This window comes from Metopolophium dirhodum, chromosome 1, assembly GCF_019925205.1.
Source record: "Metopolophium dirhodum isolate CAU chromosome 1, ASM1992520v1, whole genome shotgun sequence".
Classification (NCBI taxonomy): Eukaryota; Metazoa; Arthropoda; class Insecta; order Hemiptera; family Aphididae; genus Metopolophium; species Metopolophium dirhodum.
In genome coordinates, this window is record NC_083560.1 from 143,181,157 (window position 1) to 143,207,011 (window position 25,855).

A 25,855-nucleotide genomic window follows, 5' to 3' on the forward strand; every position below is an offset into this window, starting at 1 on the left:
TCAGTCACATGGCATCATTGTTGCATTCATCGCGAAGCCATAGTTTCCAAAAAAATACCAATACATTTGAAAACAGTTTTGGACGAGGCTGTAAAAATTGTGAACTTTATAAAAGCAAAATCATTGAATTCAAGAATTTTTGAACAACTTTGCAAAGACATGGATAGTGAACATTATCAACTTCTGTTGCATTCTGAAATTCGTTGGTTATCTCGAGGTAAAGAGCTCTCTCGTCTATTTGAATTGAAAGATGAGGTAAGATTATTTTTTATCGAACATAAATCATTTTCGTTGAGTGAACGCGTGAATGATTATTCTTGGTTGGCTACTTTAGCATATCTATCAGATATATTTACTCATTTAAACGCACTTAATTTAAGTCTTCAAGGAACACATATTACAATTTTCAAAGTTGAAGATAAGATTGAAGCGATGATTAAAAAGTTGGAACTGTGGAGTCTTCGGCTGTCAAAGAAGAATTACGATCCATTTCCAAATCTCAAAAATTTTATTGAATCAACTGAAGAAGAATTGTCAGATAAAGATTCTAAATATTTCATACAACACATGGGTGATATGCAACGTAGCTTCCGTGATTACTTTCCTGTTCCAGATATAAGTAGAAATTGGATTCGACAACCTTTTGAAATTGATATTCATCAAATAAATGGACTGACATCATTGGAAGAAGATAGCCTTGTAGAAATGTCTACAGATACTAGTTTAAAAATGCAGTTCAATCAAAAGTCATTAGAACATTTTTGGTTGCATGTTCGAAAGGATTATCCACAATTATCGAGTAAAGCTCTGAAAGTTTTGATTCCATTTCCCACAACTTATTTATGTGAAAAAGCATTCTCCGCCCTCGTTTATATTAAGAATAAGTTTCGAAACCGATTAGAAAACGTAGAATCTGAACTACGATTAAAGCTTTCGAGTATTGAGCCCGATGTTCAAAAACTAGTAACTGAAATGCAACATCAACCATCGCATTAAAACTTATTAATTAAGTAAATAAAAATTAAGTTTTAAGAATATTAAGAATAAGATAATAATAATAATAATTAATAATAAAATAATTTATATTACAATTTTTTTTTTTTTAAATTTAAGTGTTTAATGATGTTCAAGTGTAATAATTATAAGTTTAATATAAATAATAAATAAAGTTTAATTATATGTTTTGTAAAAAAAAAAGTATTTGAAAAAAAATTGGTAGGGGGTCCGCGATCTCTAAAAATCTTTCATCGGGGTCCGTGTTCTACAAAAGGTTAAGAACCGCTGCTATACAATATTTATACATCTGACCAACCGACCACGCCCAACACACTAGTAGCAGACTATGCGGACGATAAAGTCATAATATCATCCAGTCCAGATCCTATTGTAGCCTCCACTAACCTACAAAACCATCTTTCATTAATGGAAGATTGGTATAAAAAGTGGCGTTTTAAAATAAATCAAACCAAATCAGTACATACTACATTTACTCTTAGATTAGCACCATGTCCAGAGATATCGCTTTTTGGTACTCAGATCCCCCCATCCCCAAACGTTAAATATCTCGGCTTAACTCTTGACCGCCGTCTAACCTGGGCTCACCACATCAAAGCCAAAACTTCACAATTAAATTCCCGCTTACAAATAATCAAAACCCTAATAGTCAACAACAAACACTCTAAATTAAATATTAAACTACTTCTTTACAAATCTCTTTTAAAGCCAATTTGGACGTACGGCTTACAGCTATGGGTAACGCAAAAATATCAAATCTAAATACAATTCAACGATTCCAAAATAAAATACTAAGAAAAATTACCAACTCTCCACTATATGTCTCAAATCACTCCCTGCATAAAGACCTACATATGAAAACAGTTCAGAAAGAAGCTAAAAATTATTACAAACGATTCCACCTACGCCTTAACTCTCATCCAAACGAACTTGTAAAAAATCTGGCTTCATTAACCATTCCTGGTAATCCTCCTCGTCGCCTTAAGCGTAAATGGTGTAGAGACCTACTTAATCCCTAACAAAAAAAAAAAAAAAATAATAATAATTAAGTTAAAACAAATAATTTAATAAAACATAAGTGTCATCGGTGGGTGGCTTCTTAGCTCATAATTTCATGTTTTTTATTGTGTCTCAGCTCATACTCTTATTGTGCCGATTGTGTACAGATTGTGTATTACTAATAAAGAAAAAAAAAAAAAAAAACATGTATACACATATTTACCTACCTATTTTATAGTTGGGCGTACGTACCTATAACCTTTAAAAAGCCTCCAAAATTAACAAACAATATTATAATTAATAGGTGTAATATTTATAATTGTATTATGAACACAACGCGTAGTATTTGGAATTCAAATTTGGAAGTATATAGGTATACCTCCTAATGAAAACTATTTAATAGGTAATAATATTTTTGTTCGTTTTGTAATTGTGTCAGTGACCAGAATAATAATATGGTAAATATGTCTATAGTCTATTCAAAATGAGATGATGACTCGGCGGCGACCAGTTTTGGTCAGCCGCCGGTCATACTCCCTCCACAAGCATCGATCACGTGACCGAAGCAACGGGGACGTGTCACGCGAGACGTGGATGTGCGTGTGTGCGTCCGCGACCGACGGACATACAAAAAATACGCGCAATGCATTTTAAATTATCCACACACATCGGCAGTCGATACTAGACTAATTAAAGCTCCCGTCCGCGGCGGTGCCTCAAGCGCTACTACGGAACAAAAGCCACGCCCATGCGCACAACTTGGCCGCCGAGTCATCATCTCATTTTGAATAGACTATATTCTTATTCTATTCTGTGATCATACCATAATTAATATTATCTTTTTATACGTTGCTTTTGCGATAACGATGCGCGTCGACTTGGTGGTCGCGTAACTGGAAACTACGTAGTAACTTTATTTTTAATATTGTACTATCGATAATATGGCATATGCGTGCACGACACCGCGACTTCCTATTCGCTGTATTAAATATTAATATTATTATTTAATTACTATTACCAATCGCCTGTAGTCGCGTCTATAGAGTCGCGTTACTCGTTACTCGTCAATATCATTTTAAACTGTTTACCCCCTTGTGTCTATGCTCTCGACTCTACGTCTGTACTGTTGATGTCTACTGCTAACGTATTTTTCCTATAATGTGGTCAACCATACATTTTTTGGACGAAAATACCGTGGAAACTGTACCAAGCAAATGGTTTTCAAAAAATAAATGTGCCTGGCCCAATAATTAAAGCAAGCGGCATATTGCAGATCAATCTGATCCGATCCCACAATGTTTTAAGTGGTATAAAGCTCGGGCATTATTAACGGACATAGGTAAGTCTTTTTTTATTTCTACTTAATTTAAGATGATTGGAAGGAGTGAATGGTGATTTATTCTATTTTGGTGTGATATACCTAACTTAATAATGTGAAGTAAAGTTAACCACCAGATTAACTAATTAATATATATGTATACCTATAAATTTTGATTTTAGAATCATTCTCTGAAGCGAATAGAAAATTCAAAAAAGCTTTATACACAACCAATTTATCCTCTACTGAAACAGAAAATGATGAAATGATGAACAAAAAGCAAAAAAAACCTAAAGAAATGTTACAGTATAATTTGACAAGGTGTAAAAAAATAAAATTGACTGGATACGATGACAATGATAAATTTTCAGGTAAAAAAATTTAATTTAATAGTACCAACTTAGTTTACGATCGCTATTACAGAATACCTATTTTCCAGCGGTAGACTTCATATTTTTAGTTAATTTAAATTTTCAATAAATAATATTATTATAATTTTCAGTGATCACAATGATACTGCAGACGATGACGATAACACAGTTCTTAAAATACCAACATACGAGTCTGGTAAAATGTGGAATTTTTATTTTATTATACCCCTTAAGTGGCCTCCATATCAACATTTGTTTTCTTACGCATAATATATATAGGAACATATAGATTATATTCTGTATTTCCACTATTACGACTTACTCTCTGGTTCAGTTTAGGGCAAATCCACCTATAGGTATTAAATATTTTATAAAGAAAAATATTTTCTATGCTTAGATAGGTTTTTTATATTTTCATTGTTGAATAAGTTAATTAAATTAATTAAAAATAATCAAAATTAAGTTAAACTAACATGCTTAAGTATATTTATAAAAAATTATCCGTCCGAATCACAGAAAATATTCATCTTTATAAAGTATATTATATAATTATAGGTGTGTTTGCCCTAAACTAGACCAGCTAGAGAGCTGCATCAGTGGAAACATGGATTAATATCTGTGTTTCTATATTACGAGCGAGATAGATAGAGAAAATAAATGTTGTTATTGGTGGCCCCTTATAATAATAACTGTATTATATTATTAACTCATAGATGATGGTACAAGTACAAAAGAAATTGTAGAAGGATCTAATAATAAAGAACTTCAAAAAAATCAATTCGACAATTTGTTTTTTATAAACACCATTTTGTATTGTGCGAGACTCGTTAAGTATACGAATAACATAATATAAATACTATATAGAACCATTGGAAACTCAAAATATTTGATGTTCAGCTCTTCCAAAAACCTTGATAAATTAAATAAAAAACTAAAGAAAATCCAAAGTTTATCAACGATCAGATAGCCACACCGAGAGGCTGTTATATGGGTTGATAATTTTATCACTGATTGTGTTTCTTAAAATGTTTTATTCCATATTATCTTTGCAAAAAATACTTGTTATCAAAATAAACTATTATACTATTTACTATAAATTGTTGTTTTGTCTACAAATTATTATAATACATTTATATATATTTGACATATTTGAACATTTGTATTACACATATATTTTTATAATAATATAGTAATGAACATCAATAACAAAAAAATATAAGTACTATTTAAAAGCTTCTTTATAATTTGAATTTTATTTTCTAAAACCTTAATAATTAGAAAACCTAAGTAAGTCAAAATAAATTACGTTTCTCTTGAACATAATAGACTATTATAAATAAATAAAAACTATTGATGATTATTATCAAGGTTCCACTGTATAAGTATACATATAACCTATATTTTAAAAATGTATATTTAAACTTCCAATTTATTACACAAAATATTTAGTAATTTTTTTAAATTATTTTTTAGCATTGTTATCATTACATTTTATTTTTATAATATATATGTATATTATATCATAAATTTTTTTCCTATGTTGATTATTTTTTATATATAATGATTGTTAAGGCGCGTACACACCTGAGCACGCTAAAGATGAGCACCGTGAGCATAATTACAGTGAGCAAAATATCGCGATCGCTGTGTGTACTCAGTATAGACGTCGCACGATGCGAGCCATAAATTAGGTGAAATAAATTAGGTGCAATGTTGAACGATTTTGGTGCTCAAGTCATTCGCTGGTAGGAACTGGTCACTAGTAGTTGCCATTTGTGTTCAATTTTTTTTATAACTTAGCACAACAATGGCAAACAATTTACAAATTGCTAGCGCCGCTTATATTGTTATGCATTTATTAACAAAAAAAAAACAGTCAAGTATTAAAATGAGACGATGGTGGACAACTCAAATTTTTCGATCAAGACAAATATACAATGGCACAAGTATGATACGTGATTTAAACTTTCATACAGACTCCGGTCAGTTTGAAAATTTTGCAAGAATGTCACAAGAGGATTTTGAACACCTTGTATCGCTACTTTCGCCGAAAATAGCAAAACAGACTACTCATTTCAGGGAACCAATTCCAGTTAATGAAAGACTTGCAGTGACACTAAGATTCTTAGCAACAGGTGAATCGTATACAAGCCTTCAATACGTATTTAAAATTTCAAAGCAATGTATTTCATTAATAGTTCCTGAGGTTTGCCAATCACTAATTGAAGTATTGAAAGAATATGTCAAGGTAACTATAAATACTTTTATAAATAATTCTAAATAAATTAAAATATTTACTTTTCAATGCATTTTTAAATTTAATAAAATGTAAAATATTATTCTTTATTTCTTTTAAACAAACTACAACAACTTTATTATGACGTATTAAAATTATTTCTTTCAAAAACAAAATTTCAATATGCATATAGGACATAAGTATTTAAAATTTTTAGAATATAAAATTGTAAATTGAAATAAAAATAGGTACAACAAAAAAAAAATTGTGATCCTTTACTTAAGGTTTTTACCTACTCGGTTGATGACGAATCAATGAAATTATAATATAATAAAAAATAAAAATAAAAATAAAATTATTAATTAAATGCAATATAATCATCAAACGTAGTAGTAGTAGAAATGTTAGACGGTGGATTTAAGGTAGGGGGATTAGATGAAACAGGTAAATTATACGGAGAATCAGGATTTGTTATTATAGAATTTGTAGAATCTCTTGACGAAGAATGCTGAGTGCCTTGATTTTGACAGGATGACGGTTGGTTAAAATGTTGAGGAATGCCTTGATTTTGATAGTATGGAGGTTGGTTAAAATTTTGAAAATAATTTTCAAACCTGCCTATGTCAGCTTCAAAAAGAATGTTGTTTATTGAATGTTATACAAAAGCTCTCGTCTTTGGTGTATATGTGTCTAGCTTACTAGCTACATGTTGGCCAAATATAACACTTCCACTCAACGGCTGTTGTTGTGGCGAGGAAACAGACTGTTTCAAAATTGTAAATGCTTCCTCCAGTCTGGAATCATCACAAGTGTTATATTTCTTTCTCGGACGCTTAACCGAAGGTTTGGGCACATTTGATGTAGACGTTCCTTGCACATCATCTAAACCATTATTCAGATCAGCTGCAGGTTCTTCACTGATGTCATCATTGGTAACAGAGTTTAAAATTGGTGCCAAACTCTGTATTTCTTCTTCGTTTTCATTATTTAGAAAGTTATCTAAATGGCTCTAAAAAATCCCAAATATCACTGTTACAATATATTAGGAGTCTTGTATTAAATTTTGAAGCTTTTTGACACGACAAAAAAAAAAATTGAAGCTTAAAATGTCCGTAAACTGTTCAAATCTAATCAAAATATTTTATCGTGTATAGAAAGTGCTAATATAAAAATGCAGTGAGGATTTAAGTATCTACACTAAAAACCAACTTCAATTTTGTCAAAAACCGATTTTGCGTAAAAATTCCAATTTTTCCTTGAGCTTTTGAAAACTATTAGGACTAACCAAAGTACTATTAACTAAAGTAATATTAACTTTCACAACAAATCTAAGCATATATACTGTTCTTTTATAAAAAGTTACCAAGAATTTTTTTTATAAGCTTTTTAGTTCAAATGTTCATATAATTTATCAAATTGAAAATGTACAAACTATTTTGTTGTTAAAAATTTATAAAATGAATAACTTTTATACTTAAGATTTGAAAATTTAAAACAAAGTTGCACTTAAGTATTTAATTCTGTAACCAAAAAATCTAAAAAATATATATAAATACAGTTTTTTTTAAAGTTATTTTAAGTTAAACTTTAGACGAAATTACTTATTAAATACCATGAATTTTCCTAGAAAAAAATATGAAATGTGCTATGCCTATAATTAAGTCATACATTTTTTTTTAAACAATAAATTATTGTAATATCAATACATTCATCACTCTGCTCAGAATCTAAAATAATTTAAATTTACTGATATTAAATTAATGTTCTTATGTTTCACGAAACTAACTTCTTTTAACTGTGAGTACATGATTAAAATTATTCCCTCTGGCCTCTATATCAACTTTAAAATTCAACATTTCAGTTACCCAAAACTGAAGAAGAATGGTTAGAAATAGCCAAGGATTACGACAATTTATGGAACTTTCCACATTGTATCGGAGCGATGGATGGAAAGCATATAGTCTTACAGGCTCCAGTGCGAAGTGGGACTGAATACTTTAACTATAAGTCACATTTTAGTATCGTTTTATTTGCTTTGGTAGACGCTAATTATAATTTTATTTTTGCTGACGTTGGAGTACAAGGTAGAATATCTGATGGAGGTGTATTTAAGAATTCACAGCTTTGTAAAATGTTGGAAGCTCAAACATTAAATTTACCAACGCCATCAGCATTACCGGGAATAGAAAAAGAACTTCCTTTTGTTTTTGTGGCTGATGAAGCATTCCCGTTGAATGATAATATTATGAAACCCTACTCTGGCAACTACGGTAAAGGTTCAATGGAACGAGTATTTAACTATCGACTTAGTAGAGCTCGGAGGGTAGTAGAGAATGTTTTTGGTATTTCATCATCAGTTTTTCGTGTACTCAGAAAACCTATGCTGTTAGAGCCTGAAAAAGCGCAAGTTATTGTTATGGCTATCGTTCATTTGCACAATTTCTTAAGGAACAGTAAAGCATCTAAAAATAAATATACACCACATGGATCATTGGATTGTGAAGTAAATGGATCAATAGTAGAAGGAACTTGGAGAGAAGCAGGAGTGTCCACGTTGAATCAAATTAGAAATATTCCACGAAGATCGACACTATCATCTAAAGATATCCGTGACACTTACGCACAATACTTTACGACTACAGGATGTGTCGCATGGCAAAATGATTATGCATAAATAAATACTTATGTAGTTATGTATTATGTTACCTAGTATTATTATACCTATATTATTATTTGTATAAATAATAATATGTTTATTTTAGTAAAGCCAATCGGAAATCAGTATTTATTAGTTCATGTTATTTTAATTAAAGTCTTATTTGTCATCAAAAAATTCAATCATAAAATATAAATATGTGATAAATGTTGTACTTACATCATCAGAAATATTTTCATTTGAAGTGTTAATACTTGGACGTGGATCATCTCTATCCATCATAAATTTCATACTTTCATATGCAAACCATTTTGAGGCATAAATCTCTTTTCGACCTTATAATTTTTAACGTAAATTAATACAGGTATATTATTATATAATAGTATTTATAGTTTATTAAAACAAATAAAGACATTGTTATAATTTATAAAAATAAAATCTAAAATAACTAAATAAAATTTACCTTTCCCTGTTCCAAAGCTGTTTTTAGTTTTGGCCTTCTCTCGGCGAAACGATCCCGATAAACTTATCATTTTTTTCTTCGCTTCTTCTGTGTCGATATTTAAATTACGGCCAATTTCTGCCCAAGCGTCAATTTTTTTGTTTTTAGAATAATACATTGGATCTTTTGGGCTCCACAATACTGGGTACTTTTCGTATTCATTTATTAAATTCAAACAGCTTTCCTTGGACCATTCCATATTTTTTTAAATATTAAATACTAGTATGCGGTAAATGAATTGTTTAAACACGTATGTTTACAGTTGACAGTAATTAGTCGAAATGAATAAACATAAACTTAAAAAGACCCCCAAAGTCCCAACCAGAAACCAATCTTGGTTTTGTAGAAACATGTCTGTGCAGGATCGTGAGCGGCCTGAGCGCTGTGTGCAGATTTATTTACGTCCAAATTGAACATAGCACACTATGAGCTCGCGCGCCGTTTTCCTTTGAGCATAGCCAGGAGACCGACAGTCAGTGGCTCGTGCTCAGCATGGATCGCGATCACGTTTGCGCGGTTTGAATTTGCTCACTTTACCGTCCACATACAAATTCATCGCAAACAATTTAATGTGAGTATGTATGCTCACCATGAAAATGCTCAAGTGTGGACGCGCCTTTATATATTTGAGTACAATTTGTTATGAATAATGTGTCTATTTAGTAATAAAAAATGTTTTATTTGATATTATACAGATTCAGTCAAGTGTTTGAAAAAATTTCAAAGTGAAACCATTAATGAAGAGATCGAACAATGTATAAAATATGCACTCATTCAAGCACCGTTTAATATAAAAAGAAAATAAACTAATATATCAATGTAATTCTTATATTATACCTAATTAAAATAATAAAAATACATATGCAATTACACAATCATACAATTTTTTTAGTAATTTAATAATTTAAATTGTAAAATATTAATGCAGTGAAACTTCCATATTACAAAGTCTGATGGTCAACATAAATACAATTTGTAGTATAAAGAATTCAATTAAATATATAATTAAATGAATTTAGTTCTAATTAGGTTTGGTCCATAAAAATATTTTGTTAAACGGGAGTTTTTAAAATGGATGATTCACTGCGTATTGCAAATATGAGGTCATGTGATAGATTGGGCCATGGCGTGGCCATTATGTCAAGTACCTAGTCTTCGTAATTATGTGCGTGCATTCGGGGAGAATATTTTTTCAACCGATGGTCAAATCATACTGTGCAAATTATGTGAAGTTAAAGTTTTCCATGATAAACGGTATTTAATAAACGGTACTCAACATATTAAAACTGAAAAACATTTAACATCAGTGAATTTACTACAGAATAAACAAGGCAATTTTCAGAGTTTATTCACTAATACTACAACACTGAATAAAGATCATTTTCTGCAGATTGTTATATTTAAATATTTATAATATAATCATATTTAAAGAATACATTTTATTTTGCTAAATTTTATTATGCATATTAACATTTTAGTGCATATATTTATGCATTTTTGGTTGGTTTTTAATGCACATAAATCCGTGCTCTACTTTTAAAGTTTGAATATTTAAATTACGATAACATTCTATACAGGTTGAATTATTTGGGATAAACTTTTAACTAATCATTAAATTAATGTTCAAATACAATTTGACTTATGTTTATTGAGTATTTAAATAGCATTCAATTAAAATAAAATTCTTAATGCTGATTGAATGCTTATTTCAAGTTTTCATTCAAGTTTGATTTTACGGCATTTCATCTTTATCCGATCTTTAATAAATGTTAAATTATACTACAATTGGTCATATGTTAACAATAATTTAAACTTTAAAACTGAGTTTTCAATATCGAATTAGTATTAAATTAATATTACGATGTTATGTGGGGGGGTTACCAAAATTACTGGAGGAAAAGTTTCTAAAAAATAAAAAACATTATGATTTACGCAAAAAACAAATCCGATTTGTAGTAGTAGAAAAAGTATTTGTAAAGATAGAAAATAAAGGGTCAAAATTTGCATACAGATACGGGGGGGGGGGGGGGGCATTCAAAACTATACGACAAATATCAGAAATCATCAGATATACCTACTCATATTGTCGATTATAACTATTAAATAGAAAAATTAATAAGTAACAAAATAAAAAAACAGTTATAATCAAATGTATAGAGTGTAAGACAAACACTATTTGGATAAATAAAAATATAATTGTCCTCTGGCAAAGTAGAAATACTTGCAAGCAAATAAAATACTTACAATACACAAATAGTCTGCACTTGTTAATAAAGAAATATTGTTTGGTAGGGGCATCCAGTTAAAATAAAGTTTAATAATGATAGTTGACAATTTGGGAAATATTAGTTAAGAATACAGATAGTATAGTTTACTAAAATATAATATATAGGATGTGAAAAATAAAATTTATTGTTTTAAAATATAATGAAAAAATGTAAGTTTTTAAACATATCAACTAACCAATCCATGAAGAAGCATTGTTCAATCACAAAAAATTTCAATCAACAGTCCACCTTCACCATATTCAATCAATCCAGTCGGACAAGGGATGAAAATAATGTTTATATTCAAAATTTATTTTGTATTTTTTTTTTTTTTAAAGGGAGGGGGTAATGTAACAATTATAAATATAAATATGTTACATGACACTTATGTATATAATACGAACTCTACCGTATGTACGATTAACTGCTGACCGATAGGCCAACACACACAATGTATTAGTAAGTTAGTTAGTTTTTCAGTAGACCGTCTACTAAACTGCATTATATCTATCGAAAACCGTAAAACTGATTCTAACATAACTCAATGCCAAAATTGTCAAAGATTCCAGCATACCAAAAACTTCTGTAAACTTCCGCCCAGATGCGTAAAATGTTCGGGAGATCATCACTATTCCACCTGCACGAAAGATTCATCTACCCCCCTACCTGTGTAAATTGTCTGGGGAATCACCCAGCCAATTACCAAGGTTGTACAGCTTACAAACTACTAAAAAATAAATCTCGTCAAACAAATTCAAAAAACACTACTACCCATAAGCAGTCTGATACCGAAGTATTAACTTATATATACAGCAACAATCACGCATCCACGACACAAAATGTTGTTTATAATCACCTCTCTCAGAATAGCACAAACCCACCTGTCCTCAGTATTATCAACAAACAGTCCTAGGCAGTCAACGTCAATAATATTAATAATTCTAATTTAGTTATCATAAATTGGAATGCCAATGGCCTTAAACAAAACAGAAATACTTTTGCTGCATTTTTGAACTCTCACAATGTAGATATAGCCTGCATCAGCGAGACACATTTAATTAACGCAGATAAGATAAAATGTAATGCCTATGTCACTTATCGCAAAGACAAATTAACAGTTCGACCCTCAGGCGGCGTAGCTATTATAATTAAATCTAAAATAAAACACCATCACACTTTTATACCTGTTCTACAATCATTGGAAGCAGTGGCAATTACTATATCTATCAACAATGTAATTACAACTCTGATTAGCGCATATCAATCTCCAAGTTTTAAAATGTTCACAAGTGATTTCGATATAATTCTTTGCAGTTTTCAAAAAGTAATGATTATTGGTGACCTGAACTCCAAACATACCACTTGGAACTGCAAAATGATAAATCAAAATGGTCATAAATTACATAAATACCTTTCAAATACTTCAGCAATTATCTCTTCACCTGACTCCCCAACGTATTATCCATATGACCAAAATAGAAATTCTGACATACTAGACGTAATATTATTAAAATCAATACCTCTATCAATTCATCAAAAGCCCTTATTTGAACTTGACTCAGACCACCTGCCTGTTAAAATTACAATAGGAAAATAAAAAACTTAAAAACTGATAAAAAAAATATCCAAAATATCCAAAATAACCAATTTGTAAATCTGATTTTCAGAAAAATTTATATCGTAAAAACATTTATTTAAGTCAAGTGGCTGATTTTTTACCATTTTTTTAAATATCAATATTCTTGTTAAATAATATACGATCTAGTTTATGTTAGAAACATTATAATTTCAAAAAATATAAATCATTTTGAAATTATTTTATATGAACATTTTGAAATAGGTGCATGTTAAAATCTAACTATTTTTTTTATTGTATTTATTATAATAATAAGTTGTGTACTGGTATATAAACTATATTAATACAATGATACCCGCAATTATTGATTACATAATTCATGTGCTTATTACCAGAAATGTATAATACTATTTTTACAATTAATTTTAGCGTTTATACTTTTCATTTTAAATAATCCGTTGGCAGAATACGGTTATTTCAAATAATAAGAGACGCTACGGTATTGCGTAGCTTAATCGCGGTAGTTGTATTTATTAAAAACCAGTAGTTAAAATATTGTTCTTTTATCTGAAGATAGGCCATAAATTGTGTGCACAATAGTTTATTGTCAATGGTACTAATTGGATAGATATCAATTCTGTGGTACTCGTTTTCTGAATTACTGGAAAAACATGTCATAACAGCTATATTATAAAAATAACTTATTTTATTGATAAAGATTATATTGAATATAAAATTTTATTATCATTATCAATTATTATGTTTTATCAATTGGATCAAAGTATCTATCTAAGACCGTGATATCAATTATCATTTTTAAATAATAAACAGTGATAGCGGATCAATAATCCAGATTCAAAATCAACCACATTAATTATTCTTTACATTTTATAATGAAATAATTTAATTTTAATAGTTAATTATTTATTATAAAATTGTTTACATAGTAGCAATAATAACAATAACAATAATAACATAATATTTATTTTTGAAAAAAATAGTTAAATTATTTTAATGTATTTTCAAAATGTCAAGCTGCGCTTTATTTAATATTTATAATAGATTGTATGTAGGTACTAATATAATTTATGAAACATTTATATTATTGTTAATTATTAAAATATTATTATTATTCTACCTGTTTGTTGCAATGTATTTGCTACATTGGTAAATATAGCTCGTGAAGGTTGTCTTCCTTTTGGATATTTTTGTAAATATTTACGAGAAGCATTTAGGGTACTTTTACCACATTCATAAAAAATAGCCAACATATCAGAATACTCTGCATTTCTATAAATAGCAGGCATCGTTAAATTAATTATAATATAATATAATATAATATATTATATTATAGTTAAAATTTGAGATAAATCTTCAAGTCAGATAGACATAGGCTGTTAGAGCCTCAATAGAAAACCCAACTAATAAATACATTACAGTTTTTAAAAAAAATAGGAATTTCAATTTAAACATAATTTTCAAGTCTGCACTTAAAGATGCCTTTAATGAAATGGATACTCTACGTCAGGTATGTGAATATTGAAATTAATATCTATTTTTTTTTAAATTTTATTTTTTTTCTGAAAATAATAATAAGACACTTATGTATATACACAAATTTACAGCAATACCATACGTTAGACAAACATTTAAAAAATAAAAATGTTGAAAGTAATTATCATGCTGAAGATGTGATACGCCTTCAAACAGAAAATAAGTCACTTGCTGAAGAAATTGTAAATAACTATAGCAGAATAAATAATAAAAAAATAATTACATGTTATGAGGTAACATTAAAAGTTCAAGAAAAGGCTTATAAAGAAAAAAATGTATGTTTATAAAACAAGGTTAGGATGTTTATGATTTTGCAAATTTTTTTTTTATTTTTTTTTACTGACACAATTTGTTGATTTTTTATTAATAATTTAATTTATCTCTACATATATATTTATATTGCATTTTTTTCACATTTCTTTATTTTTTTATGCATATTTAACTGTTTTTTAGTGCATAAACATCCTAACCCTAATTATAGGTGTAACATTATAATTGTATAAATACACTCTTATAGCAGTAATATTATAAATTACAATATTTTTATAGTCTGTACTCAAAACAAAAAATGACGGTTTAGAGAAAGACATTGTAATTACAAGTAAAAAAATTATTTAAAAAAAATATGCTAAGTGTTATTTTTATAGGAATTACTCAAACAAAAATTGGCCACTATTGAGGTGAATGATAAAACTGCAATAGATTACAAAGAAAAGAAATTGGTAAAAATTAATTTAGTAAATAATAAAATATACAAATAAACAAAATATCCAACACATTTCACTAAATTAAAATTATTTACATTCAGGAGCAACACATTTTACATAATTCCCCCTCATCTAATATGAGTAATTATGTAAAAATAGATAATTTACATCCACTTGAATCAAAGATTTCATTTATAGAAAAACTTGTCTGTTCAAAAATGAAAAAAATCATTACCAGCAACCTAAATGCTGGCCGTAACAATATATGTTTGTTGTACATATAATTTGTTTTAATTTAAATAAAAAAAACCCTATTATAATAATTATTAAATATCAATTTCTTTATCTTTAAGTATCTTAACAGCAACATTAACAAACTTGCACAAATCAATATCTGTGATGGTTAACTTTTATTTAATAATTAAATTATTGTAATAATTATCCATTTTGTAATATACAAATCAAGAAGATTGTAGGTTGAAATTATTTTTGTTTGATTTAATTGTTTTAAACAGTAGATAAATATTAAAATATAAATATTATATAAAAAAAAAGCATCAAATATTAATGTAACTGTTTTAGGCATGCTCAGACATTTAATTTAAAAATCAACTTTTTTTATTTAACTTTAACTGTAATATAACAGTAATAATTATTATAAATAAACAGTTCATGAACATTAAACAACTTATATTCATGATCATAACTATTTTTAAACTATATGTATACCTTATGCTTATTAGTATTGCAGTATAGTTTATTAATTATTGAAGGAAACCTATGTCAACGGTATACATCTGTGCACTCCAATGATTGCTGTTAAGATACAAATTCAGTAAAATAATTTTATTTCTGAAATACTGACTAAATTCACTTAATTAACTAAAAACGTTTAGAATTTATACCTAACGGATTGCATAAGCAGAGTATTTGTGTATAATCTAAAAACTCTTAGTAACTAAACAAATTCAGTCATTACTCAAAAAAAAAAAAAAATTAATTATCTGTTTATAATTCACCTCATTAGTGACGGAGAAATAAATTAAATTTTTTTTTAAATTATTGAAAAATAATCATATTTTAGAACCAAATAAAAGGTCTCTATAACCTAGAAGTTTACGACCATAAGTCTCATATTTTGTGAATTCAGAATAACCTTTCTTTGCTTAGCACTTTATAAAGTTTTTGATATTTCCCAGTATTCCTAAGATTCTAATTATAACACCTATAATATTTTTTTTTAAATAATTTAATTAATTTAATCATGCTATTAACTTAAATATAAATACATAATTTATCCGTTGGTACATAAATTGATGATTTTCCAACACATTAAACTGTAGAGCAGCGGTTCTTTTGTAGAACAAGGACCCCGATGAAAGATTTTTAGAGATCGCGGACCCCCTACCAATTTTTTTTCAAATACTTTTTTTTTTACAAAACATATAATTAAACTTTATTTATTATTTATATTAAACTTATAATTATTACACTTGAACATCATTAAACACTTAAATTTAAAAAAAAAAAAATTGTAATATAAATTATTTTATTATTAATTATTATTATTATTATCTTATTCTTAATATTCTTAAAACTTAATTTTTATTTACTTAATTAATAAGTTTTAATGCGATGGTTGATGTTGCATTTCAGTTACTAGTTTTTGAACATCGGGCTCAATACTCGAAAGCTTTAATCGTAGTTCAGATTCTACGTTTTCTAATCGGTTTCGAAACTTATTCTTAATATAAACGAGGGCGGAGAATGCTTTTTCACATAAATAAGTTGTGGGAAATGGAATCAAAACTTTCAGAGCTTTACTCGATAATTGTGGATAATCCTTTCGAACATGCAACCAAAAATGTTCTAATGACTTTTGATTGAACTGCATTTTTAAACTAGTATCTGTAGACATTTCTACAAGGCTATCTTCTTCCAATGATGTCAGTCCATTTATTTGATGAATATCAATTTCAAAAGGTTGTCGAATCCAATTTCTACTTATATCTGGAACAGGAAAGTAATCACGGAAGCTACGTTGCATATCACCCATGTGTTGTATGAAATATTTAGAATCTTTATCTGACAATTCTTCTTCAGTTGATTCAATAAAATTTTTGAGATTTGGAAATGGATCGTAATTCTTCTTTGACAGCCGAAGACTCCACAGTTCCAACTTTTTAATCATCGCTTCAATCTTATCTTCAACTTTGAAAATTGTAATATGTGTTCCTTGAAGACTTAAATTAAGTGCGTTTAAATGAGTAAATATATCTGATAGATATGCTAAAGTAGCCAACCAAGAATAATCATTCACGCGTTCACTCAACGAAAATGATTTATGTTCGATAAAAAATAATCTTACCTCATCTTTCAATTCAAATAGACGAGAGAGCTCTTTACCTCGAGATAACCAACGAATTTCAGAATGCAACAGAAGTTGATAATGTTCACTATCCATGTCTTTGCAAAGTTGTTCAAAAATTCTTGAATTCAATGATTTTGCTTTTATAAAGTTCACAATTTTTACAGCCTCGTCCAAAACTGTTTTCAAATGTATTGGTATTTTTTTGGAAACTATGGCTTCGCGATGAATGCAACAATGATGCCATGTGACTGATGGTATGTATCGAATTCCACATTGTAATCGGTGTAATAAAGATAAGATAGGTTTACCTATCTCTTACAATATAAGATATATTTTATAATTTTATATGAAACAAAAATAATAATCGAAAATACACTCATGTCACAAATTGACTTATGTTAGGTGGTAAAGTTGCCGCGGACCCCCGACATGAGTGTTGCGGACCCCTAGGGGGCCGCGGACCACAGGTTAAGAACCGCTGTTGTATAGCATTGGGGAGAGGATACCACCTTGCGGAACTCCTGCCGCAATACCTGCTATATTAGAGTCTGAAGAACCATAATGGACCTGGAAGTGTCGGTCTGCGAGATATGATTTAAGTATAATGTAGTATGTTGGGTGTAGGAATTGTTTTAATTTGTAAAGTAAACCTTCATGCCACACTCTATCGAAGGCCTGCGATACGTCAAGGAATGCGCAGGTGCAGTAACGTTTTTTTTCGAGGGCAAAAGAGACAGCGTCAACAACTCTATGGACTTGGTGAATAGTCGAGTGTTTAGCACGAAAACCAAATTGATAGTCGGGTAAGATTTTTTTATTTAACATGATAGGTAGGATATGTTTAAGCAAAAGCCTTTCCAGTATTTTGCCGAAAAACGGTAATAAACTAATTGGTCTGTAAGAATTTAAAGAGTCCAGTGGTTTGTTTGGTTTTGGAATTAGGATGATTTTAGAGAATTTCCAGAGAAGGGGAAAGTAAGAGAGTCTTAAGGAAGCATTGGAAATGTGGGTAAGGTGGATGATTGCACGTTTTGGTAGGCATCTGGTGACTTCCGCTGTAATTAAATCAAATCCTGGGGATTTCCTAAGTGAGTATTTTTGTATTGTAAATTTTACTTCACTGGGCGTGAAGTGTTTTACTGGTAGAGAAATAGGAAAAGGAGAGTCAAGATACATTTGTACAGAGTTAGTAGTAGCTAGTGAGAATGTTTCAGGGTTAGGTTGGAAAATTTCATGAAGATGATTTTTGAATAATCCTGCTTTTTCAGCATCAGAATAAGTAAGGCTACCATCTGGGTTTTTATTGGAGGTGATGCGGCTTTGTATTGGAGAATTTGTTTGGTTGCCTTCCAGAGACTCCCGTCTTTGGTCGAGAGGTTAGACAAGCGATTTGCAAATGAGATATCTTTATTTTTAGATAAAACTTTCTTGAGAGAGTTGGCCAACTTATTATATTTTTGTTTAAGAGAAGGGAGACGGTCACGTTGGTACAGGGCTCTTGCTCTCCGTTTTTCCACTATAAGTGTACGTATATGACTCGGCAAGGAAGGTTGGTATAAGCAGGAATGGTTTGCTTCAGAGGTGGATGACCATGCCGCTGATTGGATTATATTTGTGAAGCTATTTACTGCTGAGTCAATATCCTCCATGGATTTTAATTTAACATTCAGTTTTATTTTTTGGTTAACAAGATCATGACATTTGTAACGATCAGTTGTGGCATTGAAGAGTTTGGGAGGTTCCAGGCGAATTAATGGATTACGAAAATTGGGGGAGGAGGTTTAATTTGTGGATCATTTGTACAATCAGTCTGCATGTTAGTGGTAGTATTTTCAGTAGAATCATTGAGAGAGAAGTCGCATTGATTATTCAGCTGATTAGAATCTTGAACTTCGTTAGAAGCGAGAGCTTCGTAACGATTTGCTGATTTGAATATTTTTTTTTTTGTTTTGGGAAGTTGCTCACGTGGAGAGTTTGGTTCAGAATTAGTAGAACTGGAGAGATTTCTTTTAGATTGTTTTATGATCCATCCTACATCTGGTTGATTATTACTTGTACCAAGTGATGAGTTGGAGGTTTTATTTTTACTGATAGTTACCGGGGATACGGTGTTCTTCATTTTACTAATATCTTTATTATTAATGTTGTTGTTGTTGTTTCTGTTAGACATTTTGATTAGAATAAATTATTAATTAGTTTTTAAATAAATACAATAGCAGTCACGATAAGTACGATTGAAGACGACGGCGGGTTGCGATAACGTAATTAGATTGTTATATAATAATATCGAGACCGCCGAGGCGGTCGCCGATAAGACCGTATGCGCTAGAACGCTGACAATATTGCATATGAATATTAATTTCGTTTGTTATTGTACACGAGACTTTATTGAAAGAGAAGAGCAAATATGTACATTAAGACTAAGTCACATCTTTGATTAACCGGCTTAAGAAAAAAAAAAAAAAAAAACAAATAATAAGCGAGTACACGTTGAGCGGTAAGACTAGCGTACTGTACGCACGTGCGTGCCGAAGGACAGCTATCGCGGAACTGCGTGTATACATGTAAATATATAATATTACTTATTAGTTTTGTATGATTGTATAGATTATAATTGCATTTAATTACATCAATTTTATTATATTATTTTTTAACAGTGAAAGACATTTTAAAATGAGCGATAGGACGAAAAGACGCCGTTTGTTAGACGAAATAAATGAAGTACGACATATTGGAGGTGACCGCAATTACTACTGTATAATAATTATTATTAACACTTAAAAGTTATTATTTTTTTTATTATTATTATTTATTATAGTATACAACTATGATAGCTCAAAAATTATTACTAAAACTTAAACGTTAACACACATATTTTGGGAAAACAATTTTCGAAAAATTCTCTTGGGAGCTAAATTAGAATTGTGCCTTGTAATCTTGCAATCAGTGGCGCCCACCTAAATGTTTTATACTTTTATGTGTGGATTAATAATGTGGCCCCATAATGAAGTGGCAATGAACAATGATTTACTTGATATAGGTAGGTAATGTCAAATCATTAAGCTATTGTAGTAGCTAATCTAGAAATTTGTTTTGCGGGAGAGGGGGGCATTGTCTTTTTCCATGTCTTACGACACAAATATTAAAACACGGCCCAATTCATTAACCTAGAAGGCTAGATGGTTGGCCGATTGGGGGGGGGGGGGGCTGGCCCCTCTGGCCCCCCCATTAAACCCACCACGCACTGTATAAATATCTGGAAACACTTATTTTAGTCAATATTTTGGTAGTATACCTATTGTAGGGGCTTGCTTTATTAACTTTATATAACGCTATCACACATAGTTCGCGTTATTTTTAACATTATTATATACCTACAACTACTTTCTTATATTTGCATAATTGTGAAATAATTTGTTCTTAAATACATATATTAAACTATTTTTTAAACTATACATTATTTTGAGTACATACCTACCCACCTATAATGATTACCCACCCGTCAATGCTAGTCTGTATTATAAATAGCGACTCGTTAAATTAGGTTCGGCGTCACTGATTCTAATATATTATTATATTGCCGCGTTAGTTTGAAAATAAATACTATTATTATTAATCTTAACAGAGTCAAATGATATAGACTCGGAAATCGACGAAACAAAATCGACTGTATTTTGCCACAAAGGTTGGAAAATTTAAATAAATATGTGACAAACGATCAGGGTCCTAGCTCTATTAATAACCACTTTAACATTGAAGTAGCTGTTGATCAGCAGGATAATACATTTAAATATGGTATGTATATATTTTGTATCTTATGACTTATTCCATCATAAACTATAATTATTTCCTGATATACTTTTAAGTATAAAAGTTTCAGGTAACTATACCTTTATGGCTTTATATACAGGGCCGAACTTCCGCCTAGGCAAACTAGGCAGCTGCCTAGGGGCCCTTGCCTTCCTGGGGCCCTCAGGGAAACAAACACAAAAAAAAAAGGTATCACACACATAAATTGATTAACACGGAAAATAGTTCGTGTATAATATAGAATATTATTGAGAGGAAGTAATTTAGAAATTAATATTATTATGTTGTGTTTTAGTTTTATGGAACCGTATATAAACATAAATAAATACATTTAGTGGTGTTTATCAGTGTTTGTTTCTTTCTATTCGATTATATTTATAGCCGAAACCCGTAAATAAATGTATAGCCGTAAACACTTAACATTCTTAAAATAGTGAATAATTATTATCGCGTCGCCCGCTCGCCAGCCCGCATGCAAATGCAAAACCAGTTCAGCAGTTCAGCTGGTACACGGCGTTATCTTTATCTTTACATCGAAACCAATAGTCTATGGTACATAAAATTATAAATAATTTGTTTTGAAAGCCAGGGGTACGATTATTAGTTATTACGATTTAATTTTCATTTACACTCCGATCGTGTTGGTGTCAACTGATAAATTACGTAAGTACAATAATATAGCTGTTCATAATATAAATCAGTAATGATTTATTCTCATAAGTTATACCTATTAAACGATTTTAACTTTAAAAATTATGCGATATATTTAAGTCTGTATGTTACTTAAATATACCCAGTTTCAAACAATAATAGAGATTAAAAATGTTTATTTTATTGAAAAAATGTAGGTACTAATGTCAAATGTAAATTATAAATTAACCCGTCTCCAGTGGTTTATACGTTACAGTTTATAGTTTGTACTAACTATATTGCATTATTGCTACTATATTATAGTAGTTTATAGACTATAGTAGCAGTATATACTATAATAATAATATATTAATAAAATAATAAGATTATAGTAATTAATTTGTGTTTTATTTAAATTGTATTTTGTAAACACTGAATAATACTGATTATTAATAATTAATTGACCAAAATGACCGCTATTATTTACTATTTATTTTTTTTTACCACTTTATTTGCTTTTTACTATTTTAAATGATGCCACTATTGTATGTATAGTTTGGTCAAAATGATGTTATTTTAGAGGACGCCGATGATAACAGGTTAAATTGTAGGATATTTTTTCAGATTTAAACGAATGTCACAGGCTAAGATAAACTGGACAACTTATAAATATATGTGTTGATATGCAGATCTTAACAATATTTAATTCTTTAAAAAATTGTTTTTTTTGAACTTGTTAAAATTGTAAATTTATTGGTAATCAAGAAAATATGAAGTAATTTTAAATGTGTTTTTGGTGAATAATTTAAAGGTAGACCTTTTGAGAATAAGAGTGAAAATGTCTAATACCAACAAACCATTGAGTGGGTTCCAAAAATGAAAAAAGAATTTAGAGAAATTGCAGAAAGAAAAAGAGCTTCTTCTTAAAGTTCCAAAATTGGATTCGTTCTTTGCCTCTTCTAGATCTAATAATTTAAATGAATTAGTATCTAATGATTGTAGTGAAGACAATCAACCAGAAAGAGTATCTGAAAAAGAAAAGGTACCTCAAAACTTAATTTCAGAAAATATTACCACTCAAAACGAGATATCTATTAGTGATGATCCTGCCAAGTGGGTACTGGATGATGCTACAATTAAATACTTAGTTCTAAATGGTGTTAAACAAAATATGGACATTGATTTTTCGTCTTCAAAACGTCAGTATGCAGATACTACCAGATTTCTATCCCTATCACTTTTCAGTCGGAAATTACTGAATGGTCAAATACAACCTCGGCCTTGGTTAATATTTTACAAGGTGGTCTGCTCAAGGCGATGCTTGTAAAAGTCTTTGTATTTCCTGGACCGAAATCATGGAAGCTCTTAAGATCATCGCCAATGACATGAGTGAAAAACCATCGACCCGTTTTGAGGCTTCGGGTCTTCTTAATTGCTTTGGCTCACTGGAAATGTGTTTTCTGACTTTAATGTGGAATGATGTACTTGAAAGATTTAATAAAGTGAGCAAATCTCTGCAATCTGTAGACATTGGACTAGCTACTGTTGTTGAACTGTATCATTCTTTAGTTACGTATCTTGAAGACTAAGAGTATACGAGAAGACGGAATATTCGATCTTTATGAATCAAGAGCTATAGAGTTAAGTGGTGAAAAAAACTATACATATTATGATCTAAAAAGAAAAGCTAAACGAAAAGTACAGTTTGATGAAGTAAAAAGAAATGATACCGAACTCTCAGGCAGGAATAGATTCAGAGTTACCACCTATAAAGTAATTATTGACAGGTTGATTACTAAACTACAGAGACGTGGCACAGCTTATGAGAAATTAAGTAAAAAGTTTGACTTTCTTACAAAGCTAAATATTTTAAATACTCAAGAAGTTTGCGAAGGAGCATTTAATCTAAAAGACTTTTATCCAGGGGATTTGGACGAGAATATAAAAAACGAATGTTTGCTCATTTGTTATCCACAGAAGCTACAAAAGAAAAAAAAATGTCATCACTGGAGCTATATATATTTATTTTAGAAAACGGTTTTATAGACATTTATCCAAATATAGGAATATCACTTAGAATGCTGTTGAGTACCCCTGTATCAAACTGCTTAGCTGAACGGTCATTTTCGGCTCTTAAAAGAATAAAAAATTATTTAAGGTAATTAGAGGTTATCACTCGCCGTGTTATACATTGAGTCAGAAGTAATGCAAGGAGTGGACTACAGTGAAGTGATACGTTCTTTCGCAGAACAAAAAGCTCGACGTGTAAAAATGTGTATATCATTTTTTTATAAATCTGTTCTTTTATGTTTAATTTATATACTTATATTTATTTTATAATTATGATAATAGTATGTGTATATAATATTTATTTTATCTATAAGTATGTTGAAAATATACAAATTAAAAGCAGTTTTTATTAATATATATTTAAAAGGGCCCTTCTTTAGTAGCTGTCTTGAGGCCATGAGACCCTTAAGTTCGGCCCTGTTTATATAGGTAGGTACATATACATACAAATAATACTTACCTAACTATAATTATTTTATACAATTATATAATTGTTAGTATTGTTATATTTTATCCACTGACTAACTCATACCGGCTTTTTTCCACTTTTTTACCGGTCTGAATAATCGAGATGCAATAATATATTACTTTTTTATGAATTCTAAGATTTTTTACTGTTTTATAGACATTGCAGTTGGTATTACATTCGACGATTCTATTATAAATTCTGATTATGAAGATTACAATTATTGTGATACATCAAGTAGTGATGATGAAACTGACGATTTAATTGCACAGCAGCCTCTAAACGTCATTAATAATCATTTATCAAATGGGGCCGTCGGTCATAATATTAGTAATGTGGCAGTAAATGATTTATTAAGTATATTAACAATACACCACTGTTTCAAAACCCTACCGAAAGATTCTAGGACTCTTTTAAAAACAAATGTGTCATCAAAAAGAGTCGAAGTGAAAAACGTCAACCCGGGGTTTTATTATCATTTTGGCATTGCGAATTGTATAAAAAAATGTTACCCAATTGAGAGGCATATTAATGATGAATGTTTAAAACTAGTATTTGGTATTGACGGATTACCTTTAAGTAGGAGTTCTGGTAGTTCTTTCTGGCTTATATTGTGTTATGTAAGACCATATAAAGAAACCGTTTTCCCCATCGGTATTTATTTGGGCAATAAAAAACTAGAGGACAGTAAGAATTTTTAGTCGATTTTTATGAAGAAATGTCATATTTAATTATAAATGGAATAATCTTTGAAACAATAGATAAAAGACGTATTTTCAAACAAGTAGTTTTAGATACTATCGTATGCGACGCGCCGGCCAAATCGTATATATTAAAGATTAAAGGTCATTCAGGGTTTTTTTCCTGTACCAGGTGTGAAACACAAGGTATTTATAAATGTAATAGACTTTGTTTCCCTGCTTTTGACGAAGAAAAGCGTACCACGAATCTTTTATTAGTAAAATGCAGGAAAAACATCATTTAGCCAACACCGAAATGTCAATTTTGATAAATTTACCAAATATTAATATAATTAATGTGTTTTGTCTGGATTATATGCATCTCTGTTGCTTAGGCGTTACCAAAAACCTTTTAAAATTATGGCTGTTTCCAAAGTCTAAGGGCCCAAAAAATGTTCGAATAACTTCAACAAAATTGAACGAAATAAATTCAAACATTCTATATATCAGATCTTGTATTACCTCTGATTTCCCAAGGAAACCTAGGAGTTTAGACGAGGTGTCTAATTTCAAGGCAACCGAGTTTCGGCAATTTGTTTTATATGTTGGGCCTATTGTGTTGAAAAAC

At 29.7% G+C, this 25,855-nt stretch overlaps 4 protein-coding genes across 4 annotated transcripts in view; 3 read left to right on the forward strand and 1 right to left on the reverse strand.

Annotated features, from left to right (window-relative positions):
- Nucleotides 1-25,855, forward strand: part of LOC132935139 (uncharacterized) — a 494,638-nt gene that overhangs the window by 351,014 nt on the left and 117,769 nt on the right. The gene's annotated exons all lie outside the window — the stretch shown is intronic.
- LOC132933007 (zinc finger BED domain-containing protein 5-like) lies at nt 160-996 on the forward strand. Its single transcript, XM_060999343.1, has one exon. It carries the CDS (start codon nt 160-162, stop codon nt 994-996), a length of 837 nt encoding a protein of 278 aa, XP_060855326.1.
- LOC132933008 (uncharacterized) lies at nt 7,881-8,612 on the forward strand. The gene has a single exon (XM_060999344.1). The coding sequence runs from the start codon at nt 7,881-7,883 to the stop codon at nt 8,610-8,612; it is 732 nt and encodes a 243-aa protein (XP_060855327.1).
- Nucleotides 16,828-17,664, reverse strand: LOC132933009 (zinc finger BED domain-containing protein 5-like). The gene has a single exon (XM_060999345.1). The coding sequence runs from the start codon at nt 17,662-17,664 to the stop codon at nt 16,828-16,830; it is 837 nt and encodes a 278-aa protein (XP_060855328.1).

Bases quoted from the DNA above. Each gene is read 5' to 3' on its own strand.
- LOC132933007 (XM_060999343.1), top strand. From the start codon at position 160: ATGGATAGTGAACATTATCAACTTCTGTTGCATTCTGAAATTCGTTGG.
- LOC132933008 (XM_060999344.1), top strand. From the start codon at position 7,881: ATGGATGGAAAGCATATAGTCTTACAGGCTCCAGTGCGAAGTGGGACT.
- LOC132933009 (XM_060999345.1), bottom strand. From the start codon at position 17,664: ATGGATAGTGAACATTATCAACTTCTGTTGCATTCTGAAATTCGTTGG.